At 39.7% G+C, this 27,243-nt stretch overlaps 2 protein-coding genes across 2 annotated transcripts in view; one reads left to right on the top strand and one right to left on the bottom strand.

Moving 5' to 3' along the window:
* Positions 1 to 6,734: 6,734 nt before the first annotated feature.
* Positions 6,735 to 11,390, top strand: hsd17b8 (hydroxysteroid (17-beta) dehydrogenase 8). The gene is made up of 9 exons (XM_034124173.1): positions 6,735 to 7,149; positions 8,098 to 8,300; positions 8,425 to 8,541; positions 9,542 to 9,637; positions 10,008 to 10,093; positions 10,194 to 10,278; positions 10,697 to 10,739; positions 11,010 to 11,084; positions 11,172 to 11,390. Exons 1-9 carry the CDS (start codon positions 7,104 to 7,106, stop codon positions 11,189 to 11,191), a joined length of 771 nt encoding a protein of 256 aa, XP_033980064.1. The 5' UTR covers positions 6,735 to 7,103; the 3' UTR covers positions 11,192 to 11,390.
* A 1,634-nt stretch (positions 11,391 to 13,024) lies between these two features.
* col11a2 (collagen, type XI, alpha 2) overlaps positions 13,025 to 27,243 on the bottom strand; it is a 50,276-nt gene continuing 36,057 nt past the window's right edge. Inside the window, 34 exon segments of the mRNA XM_034125265.1 lie at positions 13,025 to 15,711; positions 15,713 to 15,742; positions 16,655 to 16,891; positions 17,111 to 17,179; positions 17,998 to 18,110; positions 18,213 to 18,498; positions 18,964 to 19,017; positions 19,139 to 19,174; positions 19,301 to 19,354; positions 19,472 to 19,633; positions 19,831 to 19,884; positions 20,003 to 20,110; positions 20,391 to 20,444; positions 21,169 to 21,222; positions 21,317 to 21,370; positions 21,541 to 21,594; positions 21,746 to 21,853; positions 21,974 to 22,027; positions 22,150 to 22,203; positions 22,413 to 22,466; positions 22,577 to 22,630; positions 22,774 to 22,881; positions 23,303 to 23,356; positions 23,473 to 23,526; positions 23,656 to 23,763; positions 23,896 to 24,003; positions 24,284 to 24,337; positions 24,476 to 24,673; positions 24,792 to 24,845; positions 25,166 to 25,219; positions 25,773 to 25,826; positions 25,933 to 25,977; positions 26,493 to 26,546; positions 26,924 to 26,968. Of these exon segments, the coding sequence (XP_033981156.1) occupies positions 15,595 to 15,711; positions 15,713 to 15,742; positions 16,655 to 16,891; positions 17,111 to 17,179; positions 17,998 to 18,110; positions 18,213 to 18,498; positions 18,964 to 19,017; positions 19,139 to 19,174; positions 19,301 to 19,354; positions 19,472 to 19,633; positions 19,831 to 19,884; positions 20,003 to 20,110; positions 20,391 to 20,444; positions 21,169 to 21,222; positions 21,317 to 21,370; positions 21,541 to 21,594; positions 21,746 to 21,853; positions 21,974 to 22,027; positions 22,150 to 22,203; positions 22,413 to 22,466; positions 22,577 to 22,630; positions 22,774 to 22,881; positions 23,303 to 23,356; positions 23,473 to 23,526; positions 23,656 to 23,763; positions 23,896 to 24,003; positions 24,284 to 24,337; positions 24,476 to 24,673; positions 24,792 to 24,845; positions 25,166 to 25,219; positions 25,773 to 25,826; positions 25,933 to 25,977; positions 26,493 to 26,546; positions 26,924 to 26,968 (2,850 nt within the window). The 3' untranslated portion in view covers positions 13,025 to 15,594.

Below are 27,243 nucleotides of genomic sequence, written 5' to 3'. Positions count from 1 at the left end.
AACCAGGCTGTTCATAAAAAGCACCCCCCAAAATAAAAATGTTTCTATTAATCCCACCCTCAAGCACTTGATGTAAAATAAACAATACATTGTAAAGCACAAGTACAAGCACAAGTATACAGACAGGACGTCACAATTAAATAAAAACATATATTAAATAAAAGATTAACTGAAAAATAAGTGACGAATGAATGCAAAATCCAGGTTTCGATAACCCAACCATCAAAAAGACAACATAGAATAGCGGACTATACGTTCAAATGCGCGTTCCCATGTCAAGGGGTGCATTTCACGACGGGGGTGCATAATTTGACACAACACCGGCGTCTTTGTCCCGCGAGATTTCAACGTCTCATGTAGTCGAGCCTCCAGAGCAAGTTGGACAAAATGACTAACCATCATGCAACGCACTAGCAAGACGGTGATCGCAATGGAGAGGCGAAGTCCCGCCCATCTACTTCCGACCCATGGGACCTTATTTCGGAAAAATTATGTGTTGAAGTAAATGGGGAGAGAAAACGTATCCTTCGATCCCGTTTGAATTGTGCCATGAATTACACATATAATGTTTGTCAATCTTAAAAAATCCTTTCCATGTAAAAAAAGTCACAGTTTGTCGTAAAACTGTTGAAATATAAGACTATGAAAAATACGCAACTAGAAAGACTACAAATCCCAGAGTGATGTCATAACTGATGTCATAATTGTTTTCCTCCACTAAAGAGATAGCTAAGATAAGATAACTTTAACAAGATGCCTGTGTGCTTAGTACCAGGTTGTAATCATACCAGCAATGGGTCTTGCTCGTTCTTTCGCTTCCCGTCTGATGAAAGGACCAGGAGTGGCTGGATCAAGTTAGCTACCTAGATAGTAGCAAGCACGTTAGTTAGCATTACAGCCTTAGCCTTGTCATTTTTATTAGCCTTAACATGAAGTAACATTAAGTAACCCAAAATGTTAAACAGTAAGAGTAGTAGTCATATTTCGTGAACCCTTTGAAGAGTACTGTCACACCGGTGTGATTATTCTATAATACACCATTTAAGCCCGGATGCCCCCGGGGGAGAAATGCTAACGCTAACGCTACATTAGCATCGCCGATCTTTTCTACTTCATGCTATCTGCACAAATGGTTAACATTGAACATTAAAAAGATCAGGCAGTTCAGGGAGAATCGAAGGAAGGCAGGCAGGCAGCTTTGCATGACATTCTTCTGGACGTGTTTCATTGTGGTGATGATAGCTGGGTGATAGTGAGGGTAGTCAATCCCTTTTTTGGCAAGACAGTAGTAACGACCATCTTGGTGACGTGTGTTGTTGTGCGAGACCAGAGATGTAGTTCATTGAGCGGTTTCACACAAAAAAAGTCTTACTTACAAAACTTTTTTTTTTACTTGCAAAATTATCTTTTAAATTGACAAACATCATATGTGTAATTCATGGCACAATTCAAACGGGATCGAAAGATACGTTTTCTCTCGACTTCAATACATAATTTTCCCGAAATAAGGTCCTATGAGATCCACCGGAAAGGGAGGGACTGCGCCTCTCTATAACTGCGACACTTCCGCTAAATACTTTCAAAATGGGGTGTGAGTGAGTAGGAGAGCAGCTGGTGGAATGGCGTCTTTGAGCCCTGGAGAGGAGGATATGGAAAGTGCATCTGAAGGAGATGGAGGATGGAATGAAGTAAGGAAAAAGACTTCAAGAAAGAAGATAGACATGTCAAGTGACAGTCTTAGTGAATCTGATTCGCAGAATGAATTGAAGAAAGTAAAGAAAAGGATTGAGAAAGAAGAGTGGAAAGTGATTGTGGAGTTTGGTGAGCAATCCGCAGCTAAGCTACATCCAGTGGCCCTGACTAAAGCGATTCACAAAGAAATTGGATCGATAAAGCAAGCAAGATTTCTGAGCAAAGGACGGATGTTGGTTGAAATGATGAATGTAAAACAACAGGAAAAGTTACTGAAAATGAAGACCCTGAATGAAGTTCGAATTAAATGCCATGTTCCTGGAGCAAATCGGAAAATACTTGGAGTTATCAGTGGAGTTCCGATAGAAATCGGCATAGAAGAACTCAAGAAAGAAATTAAAGGGGGAAAAGTGTCTGTAGTTAAGCGTCTTCCTACTAGGTATCAGGGTAAGATAGTGGATAGTTTGTCTGTTCTTCTTCAGTTTGAAGAAACAATTCAACAGAAGATAATGATCGGTTGCATGAGCTTTCCAGTAAGAGAATTCATCCCTAAACCTTTGCGGTGCTTTAAATGCCAAAGGTTTGGGCATGTGGCAGACAAGTGCAAAGCAACTAAGCCCAGGTGTCCAACATGTGCGGGGGAACATGAATATGGTAGTTGTGCTGCAGGTGCTAAGGTGAAATGTTGTAACTGTGGTGGGGAACATAGTGCTGCGTATCAGGGCTGCGAAGTGCAGAAAAAGGCCAAGGAGGTGCAGAGATACAAAGTGCAAAATAAAGTCTCATATTCTGAAGCAACAGAAAAGGTATCACTAAACATAGCTAGGAAATCCCAAGTAGCAGCAAGTATATTCTCTTCAAAAGATTTTCCCAAACTCCCACAGGCAAAGGAAAGCTCCACAAAGTGTTCACATAAGTGTGTGATAGGAGAGGATGCATTGATTGTTAATAAGTACAAATATGTGGCCTTTATTGGAAAAGTGGTGAATGTTGCTTTGCAACAAACAAAAAAGAGGTCAAGACTGAAAACAATAGTGGAAGCAGCAGGTGAATTTTTGGGGATAAAGGATATAACGGTTGAAATGATACATGATATGCTAGCCCCCAATAATGATGGTTCACAGATTAGTGAGTACAGTAGATTGATGGTTTTTCTCATTCTGCAGTGGAATGCTAGAAGCCTTATTGCAAATGGACAAGAATTCAAGACCTATATATATCAGTTAAAAGAAAAACCAGACGTTATTTGTATTCAAGAAACATGGCTGAAGACTCATTTGGACTTCATAATTGGGGGATATAGTGCTATAAGACAAGATAGAAATGATGGTCAGGGAGGGGGATGTGCAATCTTTATCAGAGAAATAATGTCTTATAGTAGGCTAACATTTAAGAACAGTCATGATTTAGAAATAGTGGGTGTAGAAGTTTGGATTAATAAAAGGAATATTAGTGTCCTGAATTTTTATAATCCATGTAATAAACTCAAAATAGAGGAATTAGACAGTCTTTGCCAAGGAAATGAAATAATATGGTGTGGTGATTTTAATGCACATAATACAATGTGGGGAGGGAGATCAACAGATTACAACGGACAGGTGGTGGAGGACTTAATGGAGGCAAAGGAAATAGTTTGTTTAAATAATGGGCAAGGTACAAGACTCAATTTTAGAGATGGAACAGAGTATGCGATCGATCTAACTCTGGTAACAAGTGAATTAGCTTCTGGTAGCAGTTGGGAAGTATTGGCAAATAACAGTATTGGGAGTGATCATCTTCCGATTATAATCAAGTTTGATATAAGTAATGTGGTTGAGCTAGACGGTATCATGAGATAGACTTTTTCTAAAGCAAATTGGGAGATGTTTGCTAAATTGTGTGATAATGAATTTGATCAGATTGATATGGCAGGAAGTATTGATGATATAAATGAGCAATTTACTTCAAATATAATTAAAAGCGCTAATCAATCTATTGGGAATAAAACTGGTAAACTTAGTAAATGTGTTAAGATGGTACCGTGGTGGAACAAAGAATGTAATGATGCAATCCGAAACAAAATCAGGCTGTTTGGAAAGCTAAGAAAGACACATTCATTACACAATTTATTAGAATATAAGAAGGCAGGCTCAGGTAAGGAAAATTGTTAAAAGAGCAAAAAGGGAGTGTTGGAGAGGATTCTGTTTAAGTATTGGGAGAACTACGCCATTAGATAAAGTATGGGGAATGATTAAGAAGATGAGGGGAATTAGACAGCAGAGTAACCTGCCAGTGTTAGAGAATGGAGGGGAAATTGCCACTGGTCCTATGGAGAAGGCAGAAATTCTAGCTAAAAATGTTGTCAAAGTTCATTCTTCGGAAAATTTGACAGAAGAAGGTAAGATCAGGAGGCAGGAAGTGTTAGATGAACATCCTAATGTATATGAAGAAAGACATTCGTCGAAGAGTGTTGTAAATGTACCTTTTTCTATTCAAGAGTTGAGAAGAGCATTAAGTAAGTGTAAAATGACTGCTCCTGGGAAAGATAATGTATGTTACATAATGTTGACCAAATTAAGTGATTTTGCATTAGGAAAGCTGTTGGAGATGTATAATAAGATTTGGGAGAAAGGGAAGCTGCCAATAATATGGAAAGAGTCTGTCATTATTCCTATTAGAAAACCTGGGAAAGATCCAACTAGTCCAGGCAGTTATAGACCTATAGCTCTGACATCGCACTTGTGTAAAGTTATGGAAAGAGTGATAACAGAAAGGCTGACATACTACGTTGAGAAAAATGAACTAATGACTCCTTATCAGAGTGGGTTTAGAAGAGGGAGGAGTACTTTAGATCCACTGCTGTGCCTGGAATCTGAAGTTAGGAAAGCCCAAGCGAATAAGGAGTGTGTTGTAGCTGTATTCTTTGATGTGGAAAAAGCTTACGATATGATGTGGAAGGAAGGATTATTAATAAAACTGGACATTATGGGTCTGGGAGGTAATGTATATAATTGGATTATGGATTTTTTGTTTGGCCGTGCCATCAGAGTCCGAGTTGGCAATTCTTATTCTCGAAGGCATGAAGTTGAAAATGGAACCCCACAGGGGAGTGTAATTAGTCATCTTTTGTTTTCTATCATGATAAATGATATATATACACAAGTAGGATCTGATATCGGTAAGTCACTTTTTGCAGATGATGGAGCTATTTGGAAAAGGGGCAGAAATGTAAATTATATTGTAGGTAAGATTCAGGAAGCCATTACGGAAATTGAAAGCTGGTCTCTGACATGGGGGTTTAGATTGTCGGTGGAAAAAACTGAAACTTTATTTTTTACGAGGAAAAGGATAGGTGAGGAGGTTAGGTTAAAACTTTATGGACAAGAACTAAAGAAAGTGAAGACATTTACATTTCTGGGAATATGGTTAGACGAGAGAGTCACATGGAGTACTCACATTGATAAAGTAGTAGATAAATGTAAAAGGGTTTTAAATGTTATGAGGTGCTTGGCAGGCACTACGTGGGGGGCTGATAAAGCTGCTTTGAGGAACGTATACACAGCTTTAATTAGATCAGCCATAGAATACGGACTAATAGTGTATGGTTCAGCTGCATACTCTTCTCTTCAAAAATTAGATAGAGTCCAGGCACAAGCACTAAGGATATGCTGTGGGGCAGTCAGATCTACACCAGTGTCGGCACTTCAGGTAGAGGTGGAGAAATACCAATTTTTTTGAGGAGAAAACAGTTAATTGTTAATTACTGGGCAAATCTACAGGGCCATAAAGATACTCACCCTACTAAACAAACTGTAAAAACAAGTTGGGAAAGTAACAAAATTAAAAAAGAAAGTTTTTGTGTTTGTGTTTCGGAATTATGTAAGGAATTCAAAGTTAAAGAATGGAATATTAGTCCGACGGTGTTGTTATCAGCTGTTCCACCATGGTTGCTACCTCAACCTATAGTAGATTTATCTTTATTGAAATGGATACATTCAATGAAAAACAAAATTAATGTACAGGCTTATGTGAATACTGTTCTACATGAACAATATGGGCAGTTTATACAAATATTTACTGATGGATCCAAAAATCCAGAAAATGGTCAAACTAGTTGTGCATTTTATGTTCCTGAATTAAAAGTCAAAGTGGGAAAGCGGACGAGTGATCACATCGCAGTATATACAGTAGAGATGATGGCTATCTCACTAGCACTTCAGTGGGTAGAAGAAATACAGCCAATGCGAGTGGTCATTTGCTCTGACTCCAGTGCAGCTCTGGAGAGTATAAACAACTTCTCTTCAGAATGTCGTCAGGATATTTTACATGACATTTTACATGACATTTTACACATTATGTTTAGGTTAGTTCATCTGGGAATTGTTGTTCAATTTGTGTGGGTTCCAGCGCATGTGGGTATTAGAGGGAATGAAGTAGTGGATCAACTGGCAAAATGTGGTTTGAAAGCAAACCAGATTGATATTATGGTACCCATCAGTAGAGCAGAAGTAAAATCTGTTACAAAAGTTGTTATCAAGCAACAATGGCAAAAACTATGGGACAGTAACACCAAAGGAAGACATTTATACCAGATACCAAGGGAAGTAGGAATGGGAAGCACTTGGGGGAGTAGTAGAAGAGAACAGAGCATTAACAGCAGGATAAAATTGGGTCACTGGATTAAACTCATCATTGCATCTGATTGGAAAACATCCAAATGGCAATTGTGATGGTTGCCAACAACCAGAGACAATACATCATGTATTTTTTAGCTGCACGGATTATAACAGACAAAGACTCATTCTGAAAACTGCACTGGAACAACTCAACATCAAGGACATGGATTTCAAGTCAATATACGAAAGTAAATAAAGAAATGAAGCAAACAAGCTGATCTTCAAATTCCTCAAAAGCACTGGTCTGAGGACAAGGATTTAGTATAAACATTTAATAAATCAACAGTAGGTGGCGATATATGCTCCAAGTGGAAGCGATTCGCCATTAAAGAAAAGAAGAAGAAGAAGAAGAATACTTTCAAAATAAAACGTTTACAATTGACGTAACTGTATGTGCTGCTCTGTGACCACAGTGTATGGTTGTGAGTGACCACAATTTAAGGTTGCAACTGCTATTCTATTTACATTTCACGATGCAACATGTTGTCATTTTTGTTTTTTATTAGATACATATTGTAAAAGCCGCCCGGAAGCCGTTTGTTGTGACTCTTTTACGTCCGTCGTCAGGTCAGTGACAGTCCGCTGCAAACTTCCTGTAGACTTTTTTTTGTTTTGTTATTTAACTTTTAAGGTTGACTTTTGCTAGGTCGATACAACCCTATGTTTGTGGTTTGTGCACTTTACTTGAGTCAAAAGTAACATGAGAGGCAACAAACTGAGGCTAATCTAAGGCTACCTAAAGGAAGCAAACCCATCATGGCGGCCGCCACAAGACTCATATCAAGGTTGACACTGGTCACTGGTATGTTTATAATTTCCCCTTCTTCATTCACCGTGTATTAATAGGTACAGACAGTAATACGTGAAGTGTGCTAATCTCTGCAGGACTTTATGTTTTTCGTTAGTCTCGGGCGTCAGTTCACTTGGTTTTACTGTTTAAACCCCCAAATGTTTGCTACGTGCAACTGTTTTGTAAAGGTAAACTACCCGAATAACCCTGGTGAAGTTTAAAGTAAATTGTTATAAGTTTCTCTTGGCTCATAACTAGTTAGAGAGCCCTTGGGTTTTGATTTTGCCTATTTACATTTTAGCTCTGATCCATGAGGATTACCAGCTGGCCCAGGGCTGATTACATCAGTCATTTCAATATAGAGCCAAAGTATGACTGTGGCTCTAAATCATATTTATTACTAATTATATATTAATTCTATGAATGATCAAATTGTTGATAATAGTGAAACATGAGTACACTTTCCCTGAGTCTTGTTTTGTCTAAATCCAACACTCAAAGATCATAAAAAAACAGTGAAGCAGATTATCCTACCATTCATTTTCTAAGTGGTTCATAGACTGTAGTCATTTCAGGTTAAATGTAAAAGCTGAAGCATCATTTGTCTTTTACAACAACAGACAGCGTTGATAAAAATCAACGTGGGTTTATTTAGTTTTTAGGGAGGAAGTGCAAATACACAAAAAAAGTCACTAAAGTTCAACAATAAATGTTGTCAATATCATAAAGCAAGACATGCACATTGATGTTGCTTGAACATGGAGGCCAGGACATTCTGTATTGTAAAATGGGAAACTTTTGACCTTTTCCCAATCAAATGTCTCGATAAAGGAAGTCCTGGCACACACATTATTCCTCCTGCACACCACACCACATCTAAATAAAAGTGCCTCGATTGGTCGACACAGGCTGTCCGTCTCAGGTGTTGCTCTGACTTCCTGTTGCTCTCTCCCCACCCAGGAGGAGGCAGTGGGATCGGGCGGGCGGTGTGTCAGCGCCTCGCCTCTGAGGGCGCCTCCGTGGTGGTCGCTGACATCAGCGAGGAGTCGGCCCATGACACCCTGGGGAGCCTGCAGAGGGACCTCAGAGGGCAGGGTCACATGGCGGCTGTGGTGGATGTGTCTTCAAAAGAGAGTGTAAAGAATCTTGTCACAAGAATACAGGTGTTTACTACTGCCCAAAAACAATCAACACAAAACAAATGTAATTAAAGTCAAGCTGCAACATTCTCCATTCAATTTTCCCCTTCTATCTTTTCTGTTAACAGTCAATGCTCTCCCTCTGCAGACTCACTACTTTCAGCCTCCGTCAGTGTGTGTGAACGCAGCAGGCATCACCCAGGACGACTTCCTGCTCAACATGGACGAGGATCATTTTGACAATGTCATCCGGGTCAACCTGAAGGTACGCAGCCTGTACCGCAAAGCTTATCGTAGAGGTTAGTGAGTTAACTCATTTAAAATATAGGTAAACTTTAGAGGTTCAGATAGAAACCTCTCAACCGTTTGACTACTGACCAATCAGATCACTGGAAAGATGTAGTGATCATTCCTGCAGGATCATTACAGGATCAAAAGCACTAATTTTCCAATAAAGTTTTAACCAATAAAGAGCGATATATATTCCTATGGGTCGGTAGAGTCTTTTAGATGTTCCAGAGATCCGTTAAGATCTCTCTTCCCTCAATGCAGTTTCCAAAACAGCAGACAACATTTTATTAAATAAATAACAACATTTCTGTCTTTCATTTTAAAAACATTTTTCATTTATTTAGCTAGCTTCATTATTAATGCCCAATTTGTATCAGACTGACCTCACCAGGCAGGAACTACCCTTATTTTTCTTATTATCTTGGCAGCAGAAAAGCAGTCTTATATTTATATATATATATATATATTTTTATGTGCATCCAACTTTAATAATAGTTTATCTTAATACATCAATACTCACTCTAGACATAATACTACTGTATTTGTCACATATAGTGGCTTTTTTTATTTTGTTACTATTAGTAGAAAAAGTTGGTTTCTAATTCAAAGGTATGGTTTAAGTAACAATGCATGTAGTGAGTCTGAGACTAAAAGAGGGAGACTTGTATTATACTGCATCAGAGTTGGTAATCTAATGTTTTCATAAAGTTTTGCCGCAGTTAAAGCGGCCCAGATTGATAACAATTCATCAAGACTTTCCCATTTAACAAAATGAGTTCACTGTGGAGGTTTGCGAGAAAAACCGTTCTTCTAGTATGGAAGGTAATTCGTAGTGAGAGATTGAAATACAATTGCTCATCTTCTGTAGTGTTCCTTTCATCGCTCTCTCAGTGAAGTCAAATCTGTTTTACACAGCATGAAAGTGAAAGTGAGCATGAAAGTGAAATGCACTTCCCTCCCTGCATCCCTCCCAGGGTTCTTTCTTGGTCCTTCAGGCCGTGGCTCAGGCTCTGGTGGCTTGCGGAGCACCCAAAGGATCCATCGTCACCGTGGGCAGCATCGTGGGAAAGGTGGGAGCATGGCCTCTCTAATAAGTAGCTTTACGTTTTTTATCCAGAAAGGTAAAACAATAAAAGTGACAGTGGAATCGTCCCCAAATATGAAAGCTACAGGTTAGTGGCAATTGTGGTTCTAAACTTTTATAGCAGTTTTCTAAAGCACAAGAATACACTTTCAGAAATCTATAAAGCATATATTTGTATTCTTAAATAAAGTAGGGATGCCAGACGATTTTTTTAGGAGCTGGTTAATGAGTTGTTCAGTCCTGTCTGAGGGGGGGGGGGGGGGGGGGGTTGACCTTTTGATGTTCCATAACAAAACCTTAAGTGATGCTGAACTTGATGCACTGTATCCCTGTGTCGGTTTCCTTAATGCTCGTAGGTGGGAAACATCGGACAGGCCAATTACTCCGCCTCTAAAGCAGGAGTGGAGGGTTTGACCAGGACCGCGGCCAAAGAGCTCAGCAGGTGAGAAGAGCCTGAAGCAACAAACACATCCTGACCCACAGTGATGGTGAGTACAGAGTAATACAATATAATAATCTGCTTTCTTTGTCCGTTGCTACAGGTTTGGCATTCGGTGTAATTGTGTGCTGCCAGGTTTCATATCCACTCCGATGACAGATAAAGTTCCAGAGAAAGTTATTAGCAGGGTAACGCACACACACGCACGAGAACACACAGATTAAATAACACTTCATCTATTAGGTTTAAAATCCTGACTCAGATTTGAACCTCCCGTAGTAATTCTGAACAGTGATTACTATGCAGTTTATAAAACTACTATTTTGTGCTGTAAATTACATTTTGTGCATTTCAACAAGTGAAGCCATTTGATGTCCAAGATGTACCAAAGACAAACTGTTATTTAAGCCAAGAGGGTATCGCTGATTGTTTATTATAAAGTCAAAATATGTGTATAACACTAAACACCTCTTTTAGTAAACCCATTTCTTGCCTCGATTTTAGTTTACAATGCAGTCACTTTGACCTCCCTCCAGATAAGATAATACAAAATACCTTTATTGATACAGCCTTAAATCTGCTCTGTCATGTTTCATTGTGTTTCAGATGAAATCCTTGGTGCCTCTGGGAAGAATGGGTGAGCCTGCAGGTCAGTGCTGACTCATGTTAACATCACTGTGTGTTCACCGCAGACCTTCAGTCTTTATTTCACTGTATAGGATTGTAAAGGAAGTTTTCTAAGCTCATGAATCTAAACTAGAAAAAGGTTTTACCGTTGGACACAAAACCATTTGAAATGCTGTTTTTTGTAAATACTTCTTTCTTCTTAACTTCCCCAGACCTCTGATTCTTTTGTTCTGTTAAGTGAAATGAAGTACAGGGATGTAGATTGACCTGCCTTCTCTTTGTCCTCCTCTAGAGGTCGCTGATGTCTGTGCCTTCCTCGCCTCAGATGACTCTCGATACATCACCGGAGTCAGCCTGGAAGTGACAGGTGGTGTGACTCAGTTCTCTCACAGCTGTTTCTGTAAAAACTCTCCGGTCATTTCATCGTCTTCAACATGTGCTCTTTCTTTGTCAGGTGGACTCTTCATTGGATAAATGGACTGTCTGTCACACCGATGAAGACCAATGGGAGGCCAGTTCCTTCGTAGTTAATTTAAATGTTGAAAATGATACTATTTTGATAATTATGTTTTAAAATTCCGGTTGTGCCAATAAACACCTGTTTGTAATATTTCTGTACAGAATGTTGTATTTTGATTTGAAAGATCTGAATAAAGTGTTTAACTAAAGCCTTCAGATGCCTGCACTGTCCTAAACTCTCATCCTAACCCCGCTCAGAGGGCGGACCGGAATCAAACTTACTCAAGATCTTCAGACCGCTCTGAGCCTCTCAGGATTATCTTTGTGCTTTAAAAGCTTTTCTTCTGATCCTCTGTAGGTTGGTGATGGAAACACTTTAGGTTAAAGCACTGAAAAGGGTTTGGACCGCTGAGCTCTTTAAAGGGCGCTCCACTCTGATAATGAGCTCATCTGCTTTCGCCGCAGCATAGTTTACCGTAAACATCAAATAAAAGCACACTATGGTAAGTCCAAAATATTTTTAAAACATGCCATAGAATAGTACCTCGAAAATATCATAAAAAACAACATAGTATAGCATTTTGGAAAAAAGAGAATATCAAAACAAACAAGTGTGTCAAATTAATGTTCTAGTATTTTGAAGAATAACGGAAACGACATAATGGTATAATAACTTGAAAATATATAAAATTATAATAAATGTCAGACTATAGTATTTAAATGAAAGACATGGTAGAGTCTGTCAAATATATCAGAAAAACAGCATTGAATAGTACACCAAAAATATCAGAAAAATCACCATAGTACCATATGCTGTAAATATCAGGAAAAAGTCATAGTATGGTGTGTCCAAAAACAAGGACACAGAATAGTATGCTAAAAATATATGAAAAAACAACATAACATAGTATGTTGTAAAAAAGAAACAGTTATGAGGAAGACATCAGAAAAAACTAAATATTATAGTGAATCGAAATTATGAGAAAAAAACGACATGACATTGAATGTCGGAATTTTCAGAAAAAACACAATGGTATTGTATAGTACGTTGGAAATATTATAAAAAACGACATAGTGTAGTATTTTGAACAAAAGTCATTGAAACCTTTGTCCAAAAATGTAATGAAAAACAACATAAAGTGTGTCAAATGAATGTAATGTTGAAAATATCCTTAAAAACGTGTTACATTTATATTATGTATAGTTTGTAAAAAATATCAGAAAAAAACAAATAGAATAGTATGTTGAAAATATTATAAAAAACGAGATAGTATGTGAAAAAAATATATATCGGAAAATATCATAGAACGGCATAGTTTGTTGATATATGAAGAAAATTCAGGTACAGCATGTCAACAAGTCCTAGAATAGAATACTATTCATATACTGTATTGTGATGTTCTTATGGAACACTATACTATGACATTTTTCACTTTTCTATACTAAAGAAATACTTGATACTATGATATGAAGTATTTGCAGCACACAAACTATAATATACTTGACTATACTCAACTATACTATATTATAAATGATGGCATACTATATCATTTACCTCTCATCTGATTTTCACATCTAACTTCTGATATTTCCATCAAATTGCTACATCTTTCTAACAGCAGTAGCATTTAAGATACATTTGTAAGGTGTCACAATGTACCTATAAGCTTTACACAAATGGTCCTCTATAACCTGACACACTCCTCCTGTCAGGGCTCCGCAGTGTTTTGTCCACTGAACAGAATATTATGTATTGTCTTGTAATTTCTAAAGAACCTGAACAAATGCAAAAAGGTCGACAACAACTAAAGATGACGGGGCATTGGAAGAAAAACAAGAGTCAAGCAGCTCTTTTTAAAAGATGATATATTACAGAAACAAGACTTCTTTTAAAAATTACTTACACACATTATAAAATAATACTTTTTTCTCTTTTCAGCACCATATTTCTTATGTTGAAACATTTGTCTTCAACACAATAAAACAAATATTTGAGGGGATTCTCTCTGGAGAACCTCAAGGTCAGATTTGTTTCGTTTTTTAGGTTTAGGCCATCCCGCCCGGTTTCCCTGCTATAGTAAAAAAAGACAAATAGAAAAAACAGAACTAGTATGATATCACCCCATAGCCACATTATACTTATAAACAATACTCTTATGAATCACTTTTAATCCACTGGTGGCTAACAGAGCTGTCTCCACCCTCTCACAACCTTTCTCCTCCCCGCTGTGGTCTCAGATAGACATGTCAAAGATCAGAAGAGTATTTTCAGCTTAAACTGTAAACTGTTCTTGTGTTGCAATTTAAAGCCCTGTTACGCAATAATCTGAGCCTGAAACCAAGGAACCACCAGTCAAACAGTAGCAACGACACGGAAATGTGACAGAACTGGAGAGTCACCATTTAATCATTACAGAGGAAGCAAAATGTAACAGCACAGTACAGTCGTTGAAAACACTATAAAGGGATATTACAATAACATATGGCCACAGATTCTTTGGTTCTACAAAAGGAGTTTGGACAGGGCGTGAACAGAAGCACCATAACTCAGGCTGGCAGTGAGTTTAACATGTGAGGCACTACAGGAAATAAATACAATGAAATATACCACATTTGACTGGAATATTTGGTGGTCCGTGTATTTTTAATTTCAAAGCACCCTGTTGTTTTTAAATAAATACAATAGAATATCACTATTTCTGTACAAATGTAATGTAATGCACATTTCCCCAGTTAAAGCTTCATGGAAAGAGACTAAAGAAGAAAAATGAAGGACTCAAAGTGAATATTAAGACTTTTATGCTTTGGTATAAGTAACACCTTGCCACACAGTTTCTTTCAGTAAGGCATGCATTTTATTCACTGCTGTTTAAGAAAAAGAAGGCGGGACCTTTTCATCTCATATACATATTTAAACCCTGACGATGTTCTGAGCTGTGATGAGAAATCAGATGGAAAACAATATTCAAAGGACCCAGAAAGTGACTCAGCAAATACTGGACTGGTGTGTGGTAGCGACCCTGGTAGCCTGATCCTGGATCTGAAGAAGAATCAGCTCTTTTTGAAAAGCACAAGTAACATGCAATTACTATAGTGTCAAGTTCAGCACAGTTTACAAAATAATGGCTTTATTCACTGATCTAGGATCTTCTGTCTTGCCTCACTGCATGCTTTATTAGAGGTGAACCATCCAACTAAAGTTTCTGCTGCTCTCAGGGCGGAAAGATTGCATTATATTGGCCTGAATCACATTTGATTATTAAAACTGCGAGGTGTTCATTAAAAGAATATTACAATAGACAAGTGGCAGCTTAAAATACACAAAAAACAGCCAGCTGGTATCATTTGGTTAATTCTCTCCTTTTTTCTGGGTAGAAACTGGTGGCTTTAATTCTTTGGTTCTTTTCTGTGTAGATAAAAGCTAGGGAGATCATTGTGTTTTCATTGTGAGCAACATGATTGACAAGTCACTGGATTTCACAATAAGACAACCAGATGAGTTAGACCTTAGGAAGAAAGATTGATCTGAGCCGCTGATGAACTTTTGCGACCACTGGCTGTGATTGAACAGACAGAGTTTGGTTTCTACTCTTTTCATTGGTTTAGAATTTGCTTCATGAGTCAAAAGGCTAAATGGCAAGTGATGAAAAGTTGATTCAAAACTTTAAATCCTGAGCAACTTTCTATACGAATGACTAAAGGATCAAAGGCCGAAGCAGTGAACCAAAACCACGATGCTGAAACAGCGTAGATGCAGACAGCTACATAGGAGCGTCTTGCACCTATTGTTAAAGGAGTGACTGTCAAACACATTGCTCGCAGTGGGAACGCGGAATCAAAGAAATTTAAATAATGTCCAAGAGTGACCCTTTTTCGGGAAGAGGAGGGGGGGAGGTAGAGCAGGTGAGATGAGTGGGAAAAAAGAGAGACAGCGGGGAAGAGAGAAGAGTGAGAGGTGGTCGGAGACGGGGGGCTTCAGGCCTTAGGCTACCGGCTTGCCCTCTTTCTCAGGCCGGCCCCTGTCGCTGCTGGTAAAGAAAACACTGTTTTATTCCGAAGAACTCTCCTGGTTTTTTCTTCCTTTCTCGCGGCCGTGCGCCCCGAACGATGGTCTCCTCTCCGCGAGTTTGTTTCTTCTTCTCTCCTCTTTACTTTTTTTTTACGTCCATTATTTGTCGGGAGGATGTTGCTTTCCCCAGGCACGTACGTGAGTGTGAGGGCGTGTTTGTCTCACAACAGCATGTGTGTAAGTGTGTGTGTCTGTGGGTTTGTGTGTGTGTTTCATATCATTTACAAGTGAATTTACAAATTACTGGGCATGTATGTTTCTTATATATAAGTGTGTCTCTAAGTGCATGTGTGTGTGCGTGAGTATTTGCACGTGTTGTTCTTTGCATGATGTGTGTATGTGTGTGTTTTTAGCCTTGGAAACAGACAGGTCCCACTTCAAAGCCAAACTGCTGGTTGCTCTCCCCAAAGTCTGACACCTTGATATCCAGCAGAGGGAGATGCTCCACCTGGGGCGTGTTGATCTCCCAGGACTGTCCTGTCGAAGCCCTTACGATACTGCGGGGACAGAAGAAACACACCGGTCAGAAACTGGTATCAAAGTATTCACACAAGCCATGGTTGTGAATACAGAAAAGAAATTGTCATTCTTCTCATCTGTGTATCACGACTTTGAATTAAACAACTTGGAAAGAGAGTTACAAATAATAACTGATGCACTTTAGATCCGGGTTGTCGATGCTTGAAAATCACTACAGATTATCCTTTATTATTGATTACAAATAAATGAAAACATATATTGTGTGATTTCAAGAAAAATATATCCAGTAGATCAAAATAAGGCAACTCTCAAGAGTCTTAAGTTAAGCTAAATGCATACTTCAAGTGCACTTTATTGTGATGCCAAAGTGAAGGAAGTCAACTTATTCATTCTCAAATGTTAATAACCAAATATAGAAGCACGTTGAATGGTTGTAGAGGAAGGTAAGGGGCCCTGTGAGGCTATTAACATTCAAGGTCTTATTAAATAGTTTCATCATGTTCTAAATGTGATGTATTTTCTTTTGAAACATGATGTTTAGGAGGGATATAACACAGGAGGGATCAATCTACAGTGCAAACCAAGTGTTCTTTTGTTTAAGAGGGCCTTTATTGGAGGTTAAGAGATGAAAGGGGGAGACAGAGGGGTGGACATTGCCTGAAATATTGGTCCAGCTCGGGATTCGACCGGCTTACTAGGCAGCGGTGACTGCATTACAAATCAATTGTATATAAATGGGAGAGCCAGTTTAATTGATAGGAAAAGAAGAATGGCAGACTGTTCAGAAATGGGTTATTGTTGTTGTTGTTGTTATTGTTGTTATATAGTGCAGCATGGAATATTTCATGTTTTAAAGATATTCTACATTGTAAACCAATAATCATTCATATGTGTTAAACAGGACATCATCAGTTTTCCGTGTCACTCACAGAGCAGCCATCGACCAGGGCCTTGATGTAGGGGCTGGTCTCGTAGCTCAGCCTCTCGTCGTTGGCCCCCTGGAGGTGCAGCGCCCGGTTGTGGTTGTTCTTGGCGCTGCGGTCGGCCCAGGCCACTGAGCGGTGGCAGTGGTAGGTGAGGTTCTGGCGGGCCTGAACGCTCAGGAGACGCAGGAAGCCAAGCTGGACCACGCCCACCGGCTCACCAGCAGAGTCCACGTAGGAGAACTGGTAGGGGGGGGGGGGGGGCAGGGTGAAGAGGAGGGGAGGGGAGGTATTTGATGGGCGTTTGAGGAGGGGAAAACAGATAATAGGATGGGAAAAGAAGTCAGAAAGAGAAGACAGATTGTGAGAACCAATACACGGTAATCAAGTTAAGAATTCTTTTTTTTGTTACTATAAACACAAGGTTTGCTATCTGTCTTAATGTGACAGATGGTTACTAACCTTACTACCAGTGGTGAACTGACTGTACCAGGATCCTGGAGTCTCATTGTCCCAGGAGCTCATCTTCACCTGCCGCAAGAAATGTCAACATTGTCAATACAAATAAATACAGCTTATGTGGGAAATTAAGAACAGCCAAGAAAATGAGTCTCTAGAACAGGGGTGTCCAAACTTTTTTCACCGAGGGCCACATACAGAAAAATATATGAAGGGCTGGGCCACTCGCTAGAGGTGAGTTACAGTATATTGCCTCATAAGTTCAATTATAAGTTAGCAAAATCAAACAAATATAGGTAAATTATGCTTGATACTTGAAAATGCCTTAAGAAAAAAACAGCCTACATCAAAGCTCTCCATAGGGTTTCATTCATTCTGTTACAAACAGGGTTGCATCTCATCCCTTAAAACAAAAGCTTCAGATTGCTTATAATAAGGAGAAATAGGAAGGGTGTATTTCAAGCTTGTTATACAAATAGGTTATTGGGCTTTTTTCTTATCAACTTAAATTTGTTAGAAAATGTTTCCAACTTTAATTGACTGAATTTATTTGAAAAGTGGGCTTATTAACACATTAATTCTACTGTGTAATATATGTTTTAAATATATATTTAAGAAGTACAATATAAGACAAGCACAAGTTTCAGGTGTGGGCCATATTCCATTATACTTATAATGATATATTATATTATAATTTGCTGAGGGCTGATTCAAAATGGTCCGCGGGCCGCATTTGGCCCCCGGGCCGTAGTTTGGACACCCCTGCTCTGGAAAGAGGGGGGTCTGATACAACATACTGTACTCTTAATACTGTTTAGTTTAATGGTTTTATAACTTGCTTAGTGTTTACATTTCACAGGATTTTTAGGAGACTGATTTGCTGGACTGACCGAGTTGATGCTCGTGCTCGGGTACAGGCACGTCTCTGCTCCGCTGGTGAAATTACAGAAGACCTTGAGGGAGTCTCTGGAACAGCCCTGGTTAGGGTCAATCCAGTACTCTCCTGAGGGGGGCAGCAGAGAGACAAGGTCAAAACATCTGTTACATCTCTTAAGACTCCAGTTAAGTTAAGAACTATCTCTACTGTGTGGGACAATCCCCTTACCGTCTTTGAGGTCTGGCTGGCTGAGGTGCAGGTCTTGGCAGGTGCGGGCGGGGCTGTCCTGGGTGCCCAGAGGGAAACGCATGGTCTCGATCTCCTGTCGCAGTGAGTTGAGAGAGCCGAAGATCTCCTCCATGCCTTCGCTGCCCATCAGGAACTCAGCGCCAGTGGCGTCAGATGCAGGCATTTCTGAGTCGGTTTCAGAGAGCATCTGGCTGGCGTCGATGGAGCGCTTGGACTTGGGACTCCTCTGGATGGGCAGGGGCTGAATGACCTCTCCTGGTGGGCCCTGTGGAGTGAACATCATAATCAATTAGCTGGCAATCAACATTGAGGTGCAAAGTATGATGGAAACTTCTGAACAATGGAGACGTTAATAGCTGTGCAATATATAGCCTACCTGGCTGCTAATACTCAGAACTGTTACAGGATGTGTATTTTGTAAATTGTGTAACTTTTTTAATTATAATTGTTTAATACTTTTTTATGCATGCTTCTTACATTAAGCTGTCTTTGGCTCTTTTCTGCTGTAACAATGTACATCTCCCCTCTGTGGGACTAATAAAGGTATTCTGATTCTGATTCTGAATAATCAACATTGTGCATAACAAGATCAACCAGGAACAATAACACCTCTATCAGCTGACGCCAACAGACAGGAACAGGAAGACAAAACACTGATAAACTGGGTCAAAGTTATGGGTCTAGGAAAATATTTCCCCAACACAAAGTAGTGATTTACATAAGTACTTACAGGGGCTCCAGCAGGTCCTTGTACACCCTTTTCTCCCTTTGCACCAGATCCTCCCTAAACACAGCAGAGAGGGGAAAGATTCAAGAAGCATTATTGCAACAGGTCCCAGTTCATTAACTTTTTGTAGAACATTTCCTTCATTTTTTAGGTACAAACATCCTTAAAGTATACTCACAGAAGAACCCTTGGCGCCTTTGACACCTTGAGGACCCTGGAAAAGATATGAGGCATTATTTTAATGATGGTGACCATTGTTGAGTGTTTTTCTGCTGTCATTTATTAGGGCACAAGAAACAGGAAATGAGATGTTCATGGGACATAAAGTGCAGTCACTCACAGGCAGACCAGGAGGACCAGCAGGGCCGAAGGGTCCGGAGGCTCCAGCCATTCCCTGTAATAAAACACAAGACATGTCTAACATTAGATAAAGAACAACTAAATACAATTGAAGGTCAATCATGCTGGTTGATCTGGCCCTCGATAAGAAAGATAAAGAGGTCAGACTTACATTTTCTCCTTTAGATCCGAGAGATCCATGAGGCCCAGGAAGACCTCTGTCTCCTTTCTCTCCCTGCTCTCCTGAGGGTCCAATGAGACCAATAAGACCTGGGTGTCCCTTCTCTCCCTTGCCACCGGGGTCTCCACGAAGGCCAGGCAAACCGGGAGGTCCCTGCAGGAATAGAAGAAGAGAAGGAAGAGTTCAGGAGATCAGAAACAAAAGAAACAGTTGATGATGAGAGAGGGTGAGAGAGATGGAAGACAGGAAGAGGGAAGTGGCAGTATTGGACGAGAAGGGCACTGAATGCACTCTATGTCCAAGTGCAGAGTAGAAGTAAACACAAAAACGAAAAGGCATTTGGATCTTACAAGAGGTCCAGCTGGTCCTTTCTGTCCAGCAAGTCCTGGAGTTCCTTGCTCACCCTGAAACACAGTTAGAAACACTTTAGGAAGGTGGTGGACATCCAACAGATATGAAATATACTTGCTACTAATGGAAATGGCTTTGTGTCTACAAAATGAAATCCAACTCTTTACTGACCACTGATCCGGGGAGTCCTCTGAGACCTTCTGTTCCTGGTTTTCCTGGTTGACCCTGAGGGCCGACGGGGCCAGTTTTTCCTGGGGCCCCGACAGCACCTGAGTCTCCCTGTGAACGATGATGACAACAAAGATGGTTAAACATCTTTTAAAAAGTTGTTGCATTACCTTCAACTCTGGTGGTATAAATATATCACAGAGAAAAATACATATATTCTCAGGCAAAAGGCAGAGTATGTGATTTCACCTGGGATCAATGACGGAAATGATCGTTACCGGGAAGTGTGACAGCGATCTAATGCCAATTTGGTACATTGACAGTATATTTGTATTGATTGGCATGAGTTAGAGAGGGAGCTTAATAATGGAGATAAAGGCTCTGGACTCACCTTAGTTCCCTTCTCTCCGTGACGTCCCTCTGGTCCTCTTGTTCCAGCAAGACCCTGGAAAAAGATGAATACAAAAATGACGACTATATTCTGTAATCAAATTGAATTACTTGTCTGTCAAATATAGCCTTTCAACAAACCGATATAGACTACTGAAGCTCTACCAAGTACTATAAGCCTGTCTTGATAGTCATGTTATCATCTTATTGTAAATTATATATTACATCAATAATATATATACTAAGCTGGCTTCCTTATTGCCTGTTGTGTTTACATGCGTGTTTCTTTACATGTTGACGTCACAACATTTTAGGTAACATGATGCCAGAATAAACAGCAGGGTTTTGGCTACTATTATCAGACCTGGGCAATGTGGAGAAGAGGCCATTTTGTAAACAGAGCCAGAGTCCATTTTATAAATAGTTTTTGGTTGTATTTCGTTTTTTATTTATTTAGAATATATATATATATTTTCACATTTCAACACCAATGTGAATATTCTTAAGAATAAAAGATAATTTATCTTTGAACGGATGTTCTTGCATTATTATGATAGAATTTTTACGAGATCCTACATTTATTTAAAAAATGACAATAATATCTTGTATCGCAGTTATTTGTCTCTCAATTCTCAAAGCATATGACATAGGCTGACATAACTCTACATCACAATACAACAGCAGAATGGATGCATGATTGAATTCATGACAGCCACTGTGCACTTTTAAAAACGTTGTGTTAGGAACAGGTGCACGTTAAATGAGGTTGGTGACCTTACCCTCTTTCCCAGGGGGCCGGGGGGTCCGTTCTCACCAGAAGGTCCAGGGGAGCCCTGCGTTGGGAGGCAAAGACAGCAGATTGAGGACCCTGAGACACTTTCATTACACTTAACTGACATATCTGCATTGTTGCATTTTTTGACTTACAGATTCTCCTTGTTCACCATCTTCTCCTCTCTCTCCCTTGGCACCATCTTGACCCTGAAGTAAAGCATATCAGGGTTAGTCATTTTTCCTTTATGTTCAGTTAAGTTCAAAAGACAACAAGTGTGTGGAACAAGCGGAATTGTTGGAGGCGCGCAGTCACATCATAACATAGCTTTGAAAACTAAAATAACAGAATGCTGTATTCTTCAAAACAGGGTACTCACTCTGGGTCCAAGCTCACCAGCGGGACCAGGATCACCAGGGAAACCAACAGGACCCTGACATTAGAGACAAAACAAAACTCTACTTAAACAATGGAGTTCAAAATCAGATTTTATGACCTTACGATTAGGAGTAAGAAGAATCGTTTGAGTCTCTGTGTCAATCATTGTGTGAATGGTTGTGTTTGTTTCATGGTGGGTGTCTTACGGGGTTTCCTTTGGGCCCGTCATCTCCGGCTCGTCCTCGTCCTCCGGCAGGTCCAGATGTTCCAGGTTGTCCGGACTCTCCCTTTTCTCCACGCTCTCCACGGGGACCCTGTCGACAGGAGCACAGATCTCATGTTAACTCATTGATACAATTGTTCTAGTCAGTAAATCCACAGTCTCTCGATATCGTGATCCAGCAGGTGTTAGGGTCAGACACTCAACCGCTCACCTTCTTTCCGGGCTCTCCTCCAATTCCAGGTGGTCCGCCCTCACCAGCCTCTCCCTATGCAGCAAACAGTATTTTATTTTAGGTGTTAGGACAAATTAAAATGATATCAGTGTGTTATTCATTTGAAAACTATCAAACTCATGCAGAAATAATGCTTCGAAGTAAGTTAAATGTACCTTCTCTCCAAGAGGTCCAGGATTACCCAAACCACCAGGAGGACCTTGAGGACCCTAAAAAAACAAAAACAATTCATTTGAACAATCATCATCAGAAAAAAGCGACTTTTTTATTTACCTACCTAAAAATGACTAGTAAATAACCAGTTCACCCTACTTCAACTGGTTTGTAAGTGTTGTCCAAAAACCATACCCAAGAATGTTGCTGTTTTGTAGATTCAATATTTGTTGTCATTTTGTAAATAAGAGCTGATCACACTTACGTCAGCACCGCTGGGTCCAGCAGGGCCACGGGGTCCTGGAGGGCCTGGAGGACCCTGGAAACACAAGGAGGCTCACGCTTTTATCAACATTTATGATTGTATTTTTATGGAATTAATTACTGAAGCAGTCATTATGATTGATGTTATGTATTTCTGAAACTCACCAGAGGTCCAACATCTCCCGTCTCTCCCTTCTCACCTGGTGGTCCTGGCAAGCCCTGCGGGACAGAGGTGACAAACAAAGAATACGTTTAGCTTAGCAACTTAGCAGAAAGGTTTAGCTAAAAAGATTATCAAAATAAAGTCTTTAATACAGATTTAATAACAATTTGGATGAAGTGATTGAAGTCTTTTATGATACCTGAAGTCCGATGGGACCTGGGGCCCCTGGGAATCCTCTGGTTCCTTCGTCTCCTTTAGCTCCAAACGGCCCCTGCTGGCCTCTTGCTCCGAGCTCACCATCAGCACCCTGCACCACAGGAGAAGAAAACAGATGTAAAGCTTGATCAAATAAGAGATAACAATACATTCGCAGAAAACTTCATCTATACATTGAAAACTTGACTTGAAGACTCGCGATAAAATGTTCAGTAATGATCTGCATAGTGTTTAAAGTTTTCCTTATTTAGCTAAATATTCATATTTTACATTAAAAGCTGCAACACAATAGTGGTTGTCTTGGGAAAATTCTCCCCTGCTTATGTATTTCATAACCTCAATGTTTGTAATAAATAGAAGAACTTAGAGTTTGACAACCTCCTTTTCTTAACAGTAAACTAAACTGGCACCAAATGCAGTATAATACATTTGTATACAATGAGGAACACGTACAACCAACTGGCACAGCAAACTGTCTGTTTTGTCTTCAAAGAATGACATTTTGTACTCACAGCAGGACCAGGCTGACCGACAGGACCCATTGGCCCGGGTGGACCAGGAGGACCCTACCAACAAACAAACATACAAACAATGAGCAAAACTACAAAACAGCAGTGATTCAAACAAATGATTTCCAACCAGAAATACATCTTAGGGCTTGCTGGAGGTCAGTGTCACTCACATGCTCTCCTTTGCCCCCCTTGCCGCCCTTCTGTCCATGCTCTCCAACCTCTCCCTGCATCAACAAAGACACATCACGTTACAGCGGAGACACGTTTGAGACAAAGCTCCCTGTTCATAGTAGAATACTACGGTAACAATGGTGATTTTTAAAAGGACGTTTTGGAGTCTTAGAGCTACTGGCCTTGTCTCCGTCCTCTCCAGATACTCCAGGTGATCCAGCAGGGCCGGGCAGACCCACGGGACCCTGCACTCCATCACGACCGGCCGGGCCAATAGGGCCTTTCTCACCCTGAACAGGAGGAATAGAACAAAGAGGACAAGCAATTGTTGGTCATTTGTCTTTGACTGGATGGACAATGTCTTTGGAATCTTATTCAGAATGTTTTGTTAAATGCACAACTGAATATTTCCAGAAACTCACAGTAACTCCCTTCTCTCCAGAGCTTCCAGGAGGCCCCTGGGGACCTGGTCTGCCAGGAGGTCCAACAGGTCCAGAAGTGCCAGCTAGTCCCCTCTCACCAGGAGACCCCTAGGCAGGAACAATATCATAAAGACAAGTTAATACTTCATTCTTTAGATGGGTGGACTGAGTATTTTATTATTATTACATGGTATAACCACAACCCATATTGAAATATTAGACAACCCACAATAAAGGGGACAAGAAACTCATACAAATACATATTTCCTATCTCAAAATAACCTAAAATATTTGTTGTTAGTATTTTAACTGAGTGGACAAACTATATCACTGTTTTCTTTTTATTCCGTAAATTGGGGTTAGGGTGTTAGAATGATTTTGAACGTACAGCAGGTCCAGGGGGTCCGGCAGGTCCTTCGCTTCCCTTCAGTCCTCCACCTCCCTGGAAGGAAACAGAAGAAAGGATTTAGCAGTAATCCTTCACCTCAACAATGCAAGGGATTTGTATCTAAAAGGTAAATGTACTGCTAAAATAATGATAATAATAAGCATGATGGGTATTTCCCGTGGTCATACTCACAGGGGTTCCAGGCAGTCCTCTCTCTCCGGGGAAACCTCTCAGTCCTGCGGGACCGTCTTTACCGAGGCCTCCGGTGGGTCCAGGGTCTCCCTTGGTGCCCTCTTTGCCTGAGGGACCAGAAAGTCCCTGCTCTCCAGGTGGACCTGGGGGTCCAGAGTGGCCGCGCTCGCCCAGGGAGCCGGTCTCTCCTGATGGACCCTGGTAGGATGCAGATAGGAAACAAGATGTTGTGAGAAAAAAGAAAAGAGAAGAAAAGTTGTGTTGATTAACTGTATAAATTATAGGAACATTCTGCATCAAGAATGGGAAAACTCACCTGAGGTCCAACGACTCCAGGAGGCCCAGGTGGACCCACTTTACCTTGGAAACCCTTAGGGAGAGAAGTTCAGTTAACAAAAAAAACTACTTTTATTTGACAAATTATTCATACTTTTCCCCACAGCATCAGAAGCTAACGGTAAATAGCATTTCTGAGTGACTGCATCCGTGATTAAAAATGAGAATGGGTGCTTACTGCTTGTACATTTATTACCCTAACCCAAAATATTTCAGTCTGTTTGACCTTCTTTAGGTATATTTTGGAATTGCTGCATCCTCAAAGAAAGCCATGACTAGAAACAGGGAAGAATCTGAATTGCATCTGCTTAAACAGCTGATCTATCTTTAAGAGTAGTAAAAAAGACAACTTACAACTTCTCCTCTCTGCCCAGGGTGTCCAGGCAGCCCGTCCTTTCCTGGGGGTCCCTGTGAGGAAACACCAATCAACCATTAACATTCATTTAATCCAACATGCAAGAGCTTTTACTACAAGAAAAAGAGGCAACATGAACCTGTTATATTTCATTCTTCTTTGAATTGTTTGTATTGTGTGTATGTTGAAATGTGTATGTTTGTATGTGTTTATGTGTATATATGTATATACGTATGTATATATATATACAGTGTGTATGCATACATATATATAAATGTATATATATATTTTTTTTTTATGGGGGGTTAGTATTGTTTCTATTTGTGAATTGTCTATGCGTTTTTGTGAATCACTTTGTGTTACCATTGTGTATGAAAGATGCTATATAAATAAAGCTTGATTTGATTTGATAAACACAACACTATGTTGTAACACTGTACTACAATTCTCTAACGAGTGGCCAAACATCTCTGTTACTGTCCTTTTGTTCAGTTTTTAAGAGTATTTTCTGAATTGTAAGGCGTCCTCGGGTGCTTTGAAAGGCGCATCTAAATAATGTATTATTACTATTATCTATCATACATTTTAAATCAAACATATTCTTACAGGAGGTCCCTTTGGTCCAGGGAAACCATTGGCTCCCTGAGGTCCAGGCAATCCCTGTTGAGATGATAAGATAGGATATGATCAGAACATATAGCAATTCTCAATATTGTGTTACAAAAATCTTTAAAATGTCTTTGTGTGATGAAGTTTAGGAACTCACCCTCTCTCCAGAACCACCAGGAGGGCCATCACTTCCTGACGTTCCCTAACAAGAAACAAAACAACAACACAGTTAATAAGATATAATATTTTGGATAACAAACTGCAATTTGTTCATATCTTTTGCTAACTAAGACAAAAAATGGAAAGATGGCTTTAAGCAAAACAAAACTTGCAATCATGACTAATAATTATACTTCTGCCACTTATATATCTTCTACGACGTCTGAAATAAATGTATATATTTATTTCATTATTTTGTACCACATTGTATTGTGTTGTGTTACACTGAAGTACTTAATTGATGACCTTATCCAGCCACTAAAATGTAATAACCTACCCAAAGATTACAGAATAGCTCATTGGCTAACAATGGCACATTTACGATGAGGTTTGAATGTTGGACTGTTCCAGGCAGATAAGTGAATAATAGACAATGGTCCATAACAAGACATGATCATCAACAATAATCTTTATCAAAATCATGAAAATGACACCCACAATGCACCTGTAGACACAGTTTCATTCTGAAATCTGGAGAAATTCACAGCGTAGACAAACCTTTGCTCCTCCTTTCCCAGTGGCGCCCCTCGGTCCTCTCTGCCCTCTGGAGCCCTGAACGCACACAAAGAGATTAGAATAAGTTAGAATCAATATGGAAATGATGCTATCCCAGATAACCTTGATGTTAAATAATCAAATCATATTAAATCAGTGCTTAAAGAATAAATGAATACTCTCACTCCATGAAATTACTGGTGGCTCTGGTTACAGGTGCAACAAAGCAAAGAAAGAAACCACAACTTGTTTCAGCTTTCAACTGGAGAGGGCAGTGTGTTTCAACCCAGTGCTAAGTTATTCTTAAATACCACAAACAGACAAAAACACTTTTTGTCCATCTTTGCTCAACATCTTGAGTTGAAGACAGAGTAAAGACATTTGTCCTTTTGCAATAAAACCTAACATTTAGATGAATAAATGTAAAATGGTACCGTTGGTCCTCTTTGTCCTCTTGGCCCTGATTTGCCAGCAAGACCCTGAAGAAAAACAGAAAACAAATACAGACTAAGCCGAGCAGAAATGATCTATACAATACTTTATTGTACTATACAACATCTATATCTACAGGGGAAATAGGTCTAGCATATCATTCATTCATTTCATTTAGTATTTCTTTGTTATGCCGAACATTCTGCCCATTCCACATTTTAATTAAAACCCCACCATTATACATACATCTCATTGCATAAACAATGCTTTAGAAGTGGTACAACAAATGTAAAGAAGGAGCAAAAACATGCCTACAAATGTT

The sequence above is a fragment of the Trematomus bernacchii genome, unplaced genomic scaffold (assembly GCF_902827165.1).
Source record: "Trematomus bernacchii unplaced genomic scaffold, fTreBer1.1, whole genome shotgun sequence".
In the NCBI taxonomy this organism is placed as follows: domain Eukaryota; kingdom Metazoa; phylum Chordata; class Actinopteri; order Perciformes; family Nototheniidae; genus Trematomus; species Trematomus bernacchii.
The sequence above is the reverse complement of the archived record's forward strand: the minus strand, read 5'-3'. Positions and strand labels throughout refer to the sequence as shown.

What these genes read in the sequence shown, in the direction of transcription:
- hsd17b8 (XM_034124173.1), top strand. Translation starts at nt 7,104, where the DNA reads ATGGCGGCCGCCACAAGACTCATATCAAGGTTGACACTGGTCACTG. An exon ending in CAGAGAAAGTTATTAGCAGG is followed by an intron (nt 10,279 to 10,696) that starts GTAACGCACACA and finishes ATTGTGTTTCAG; the next exon opens with ATGAAATCCTTGGTGCCTCT. An exon ending in AGTCAGCCTGGAAGTGACAG is followed by an intron (nt 11,085 to 11,171) that starts GTGGTGTGACTC and finishes TTTCTTTGTCAG; the next exon opens with GTGGACTCTTCATTGGATAA.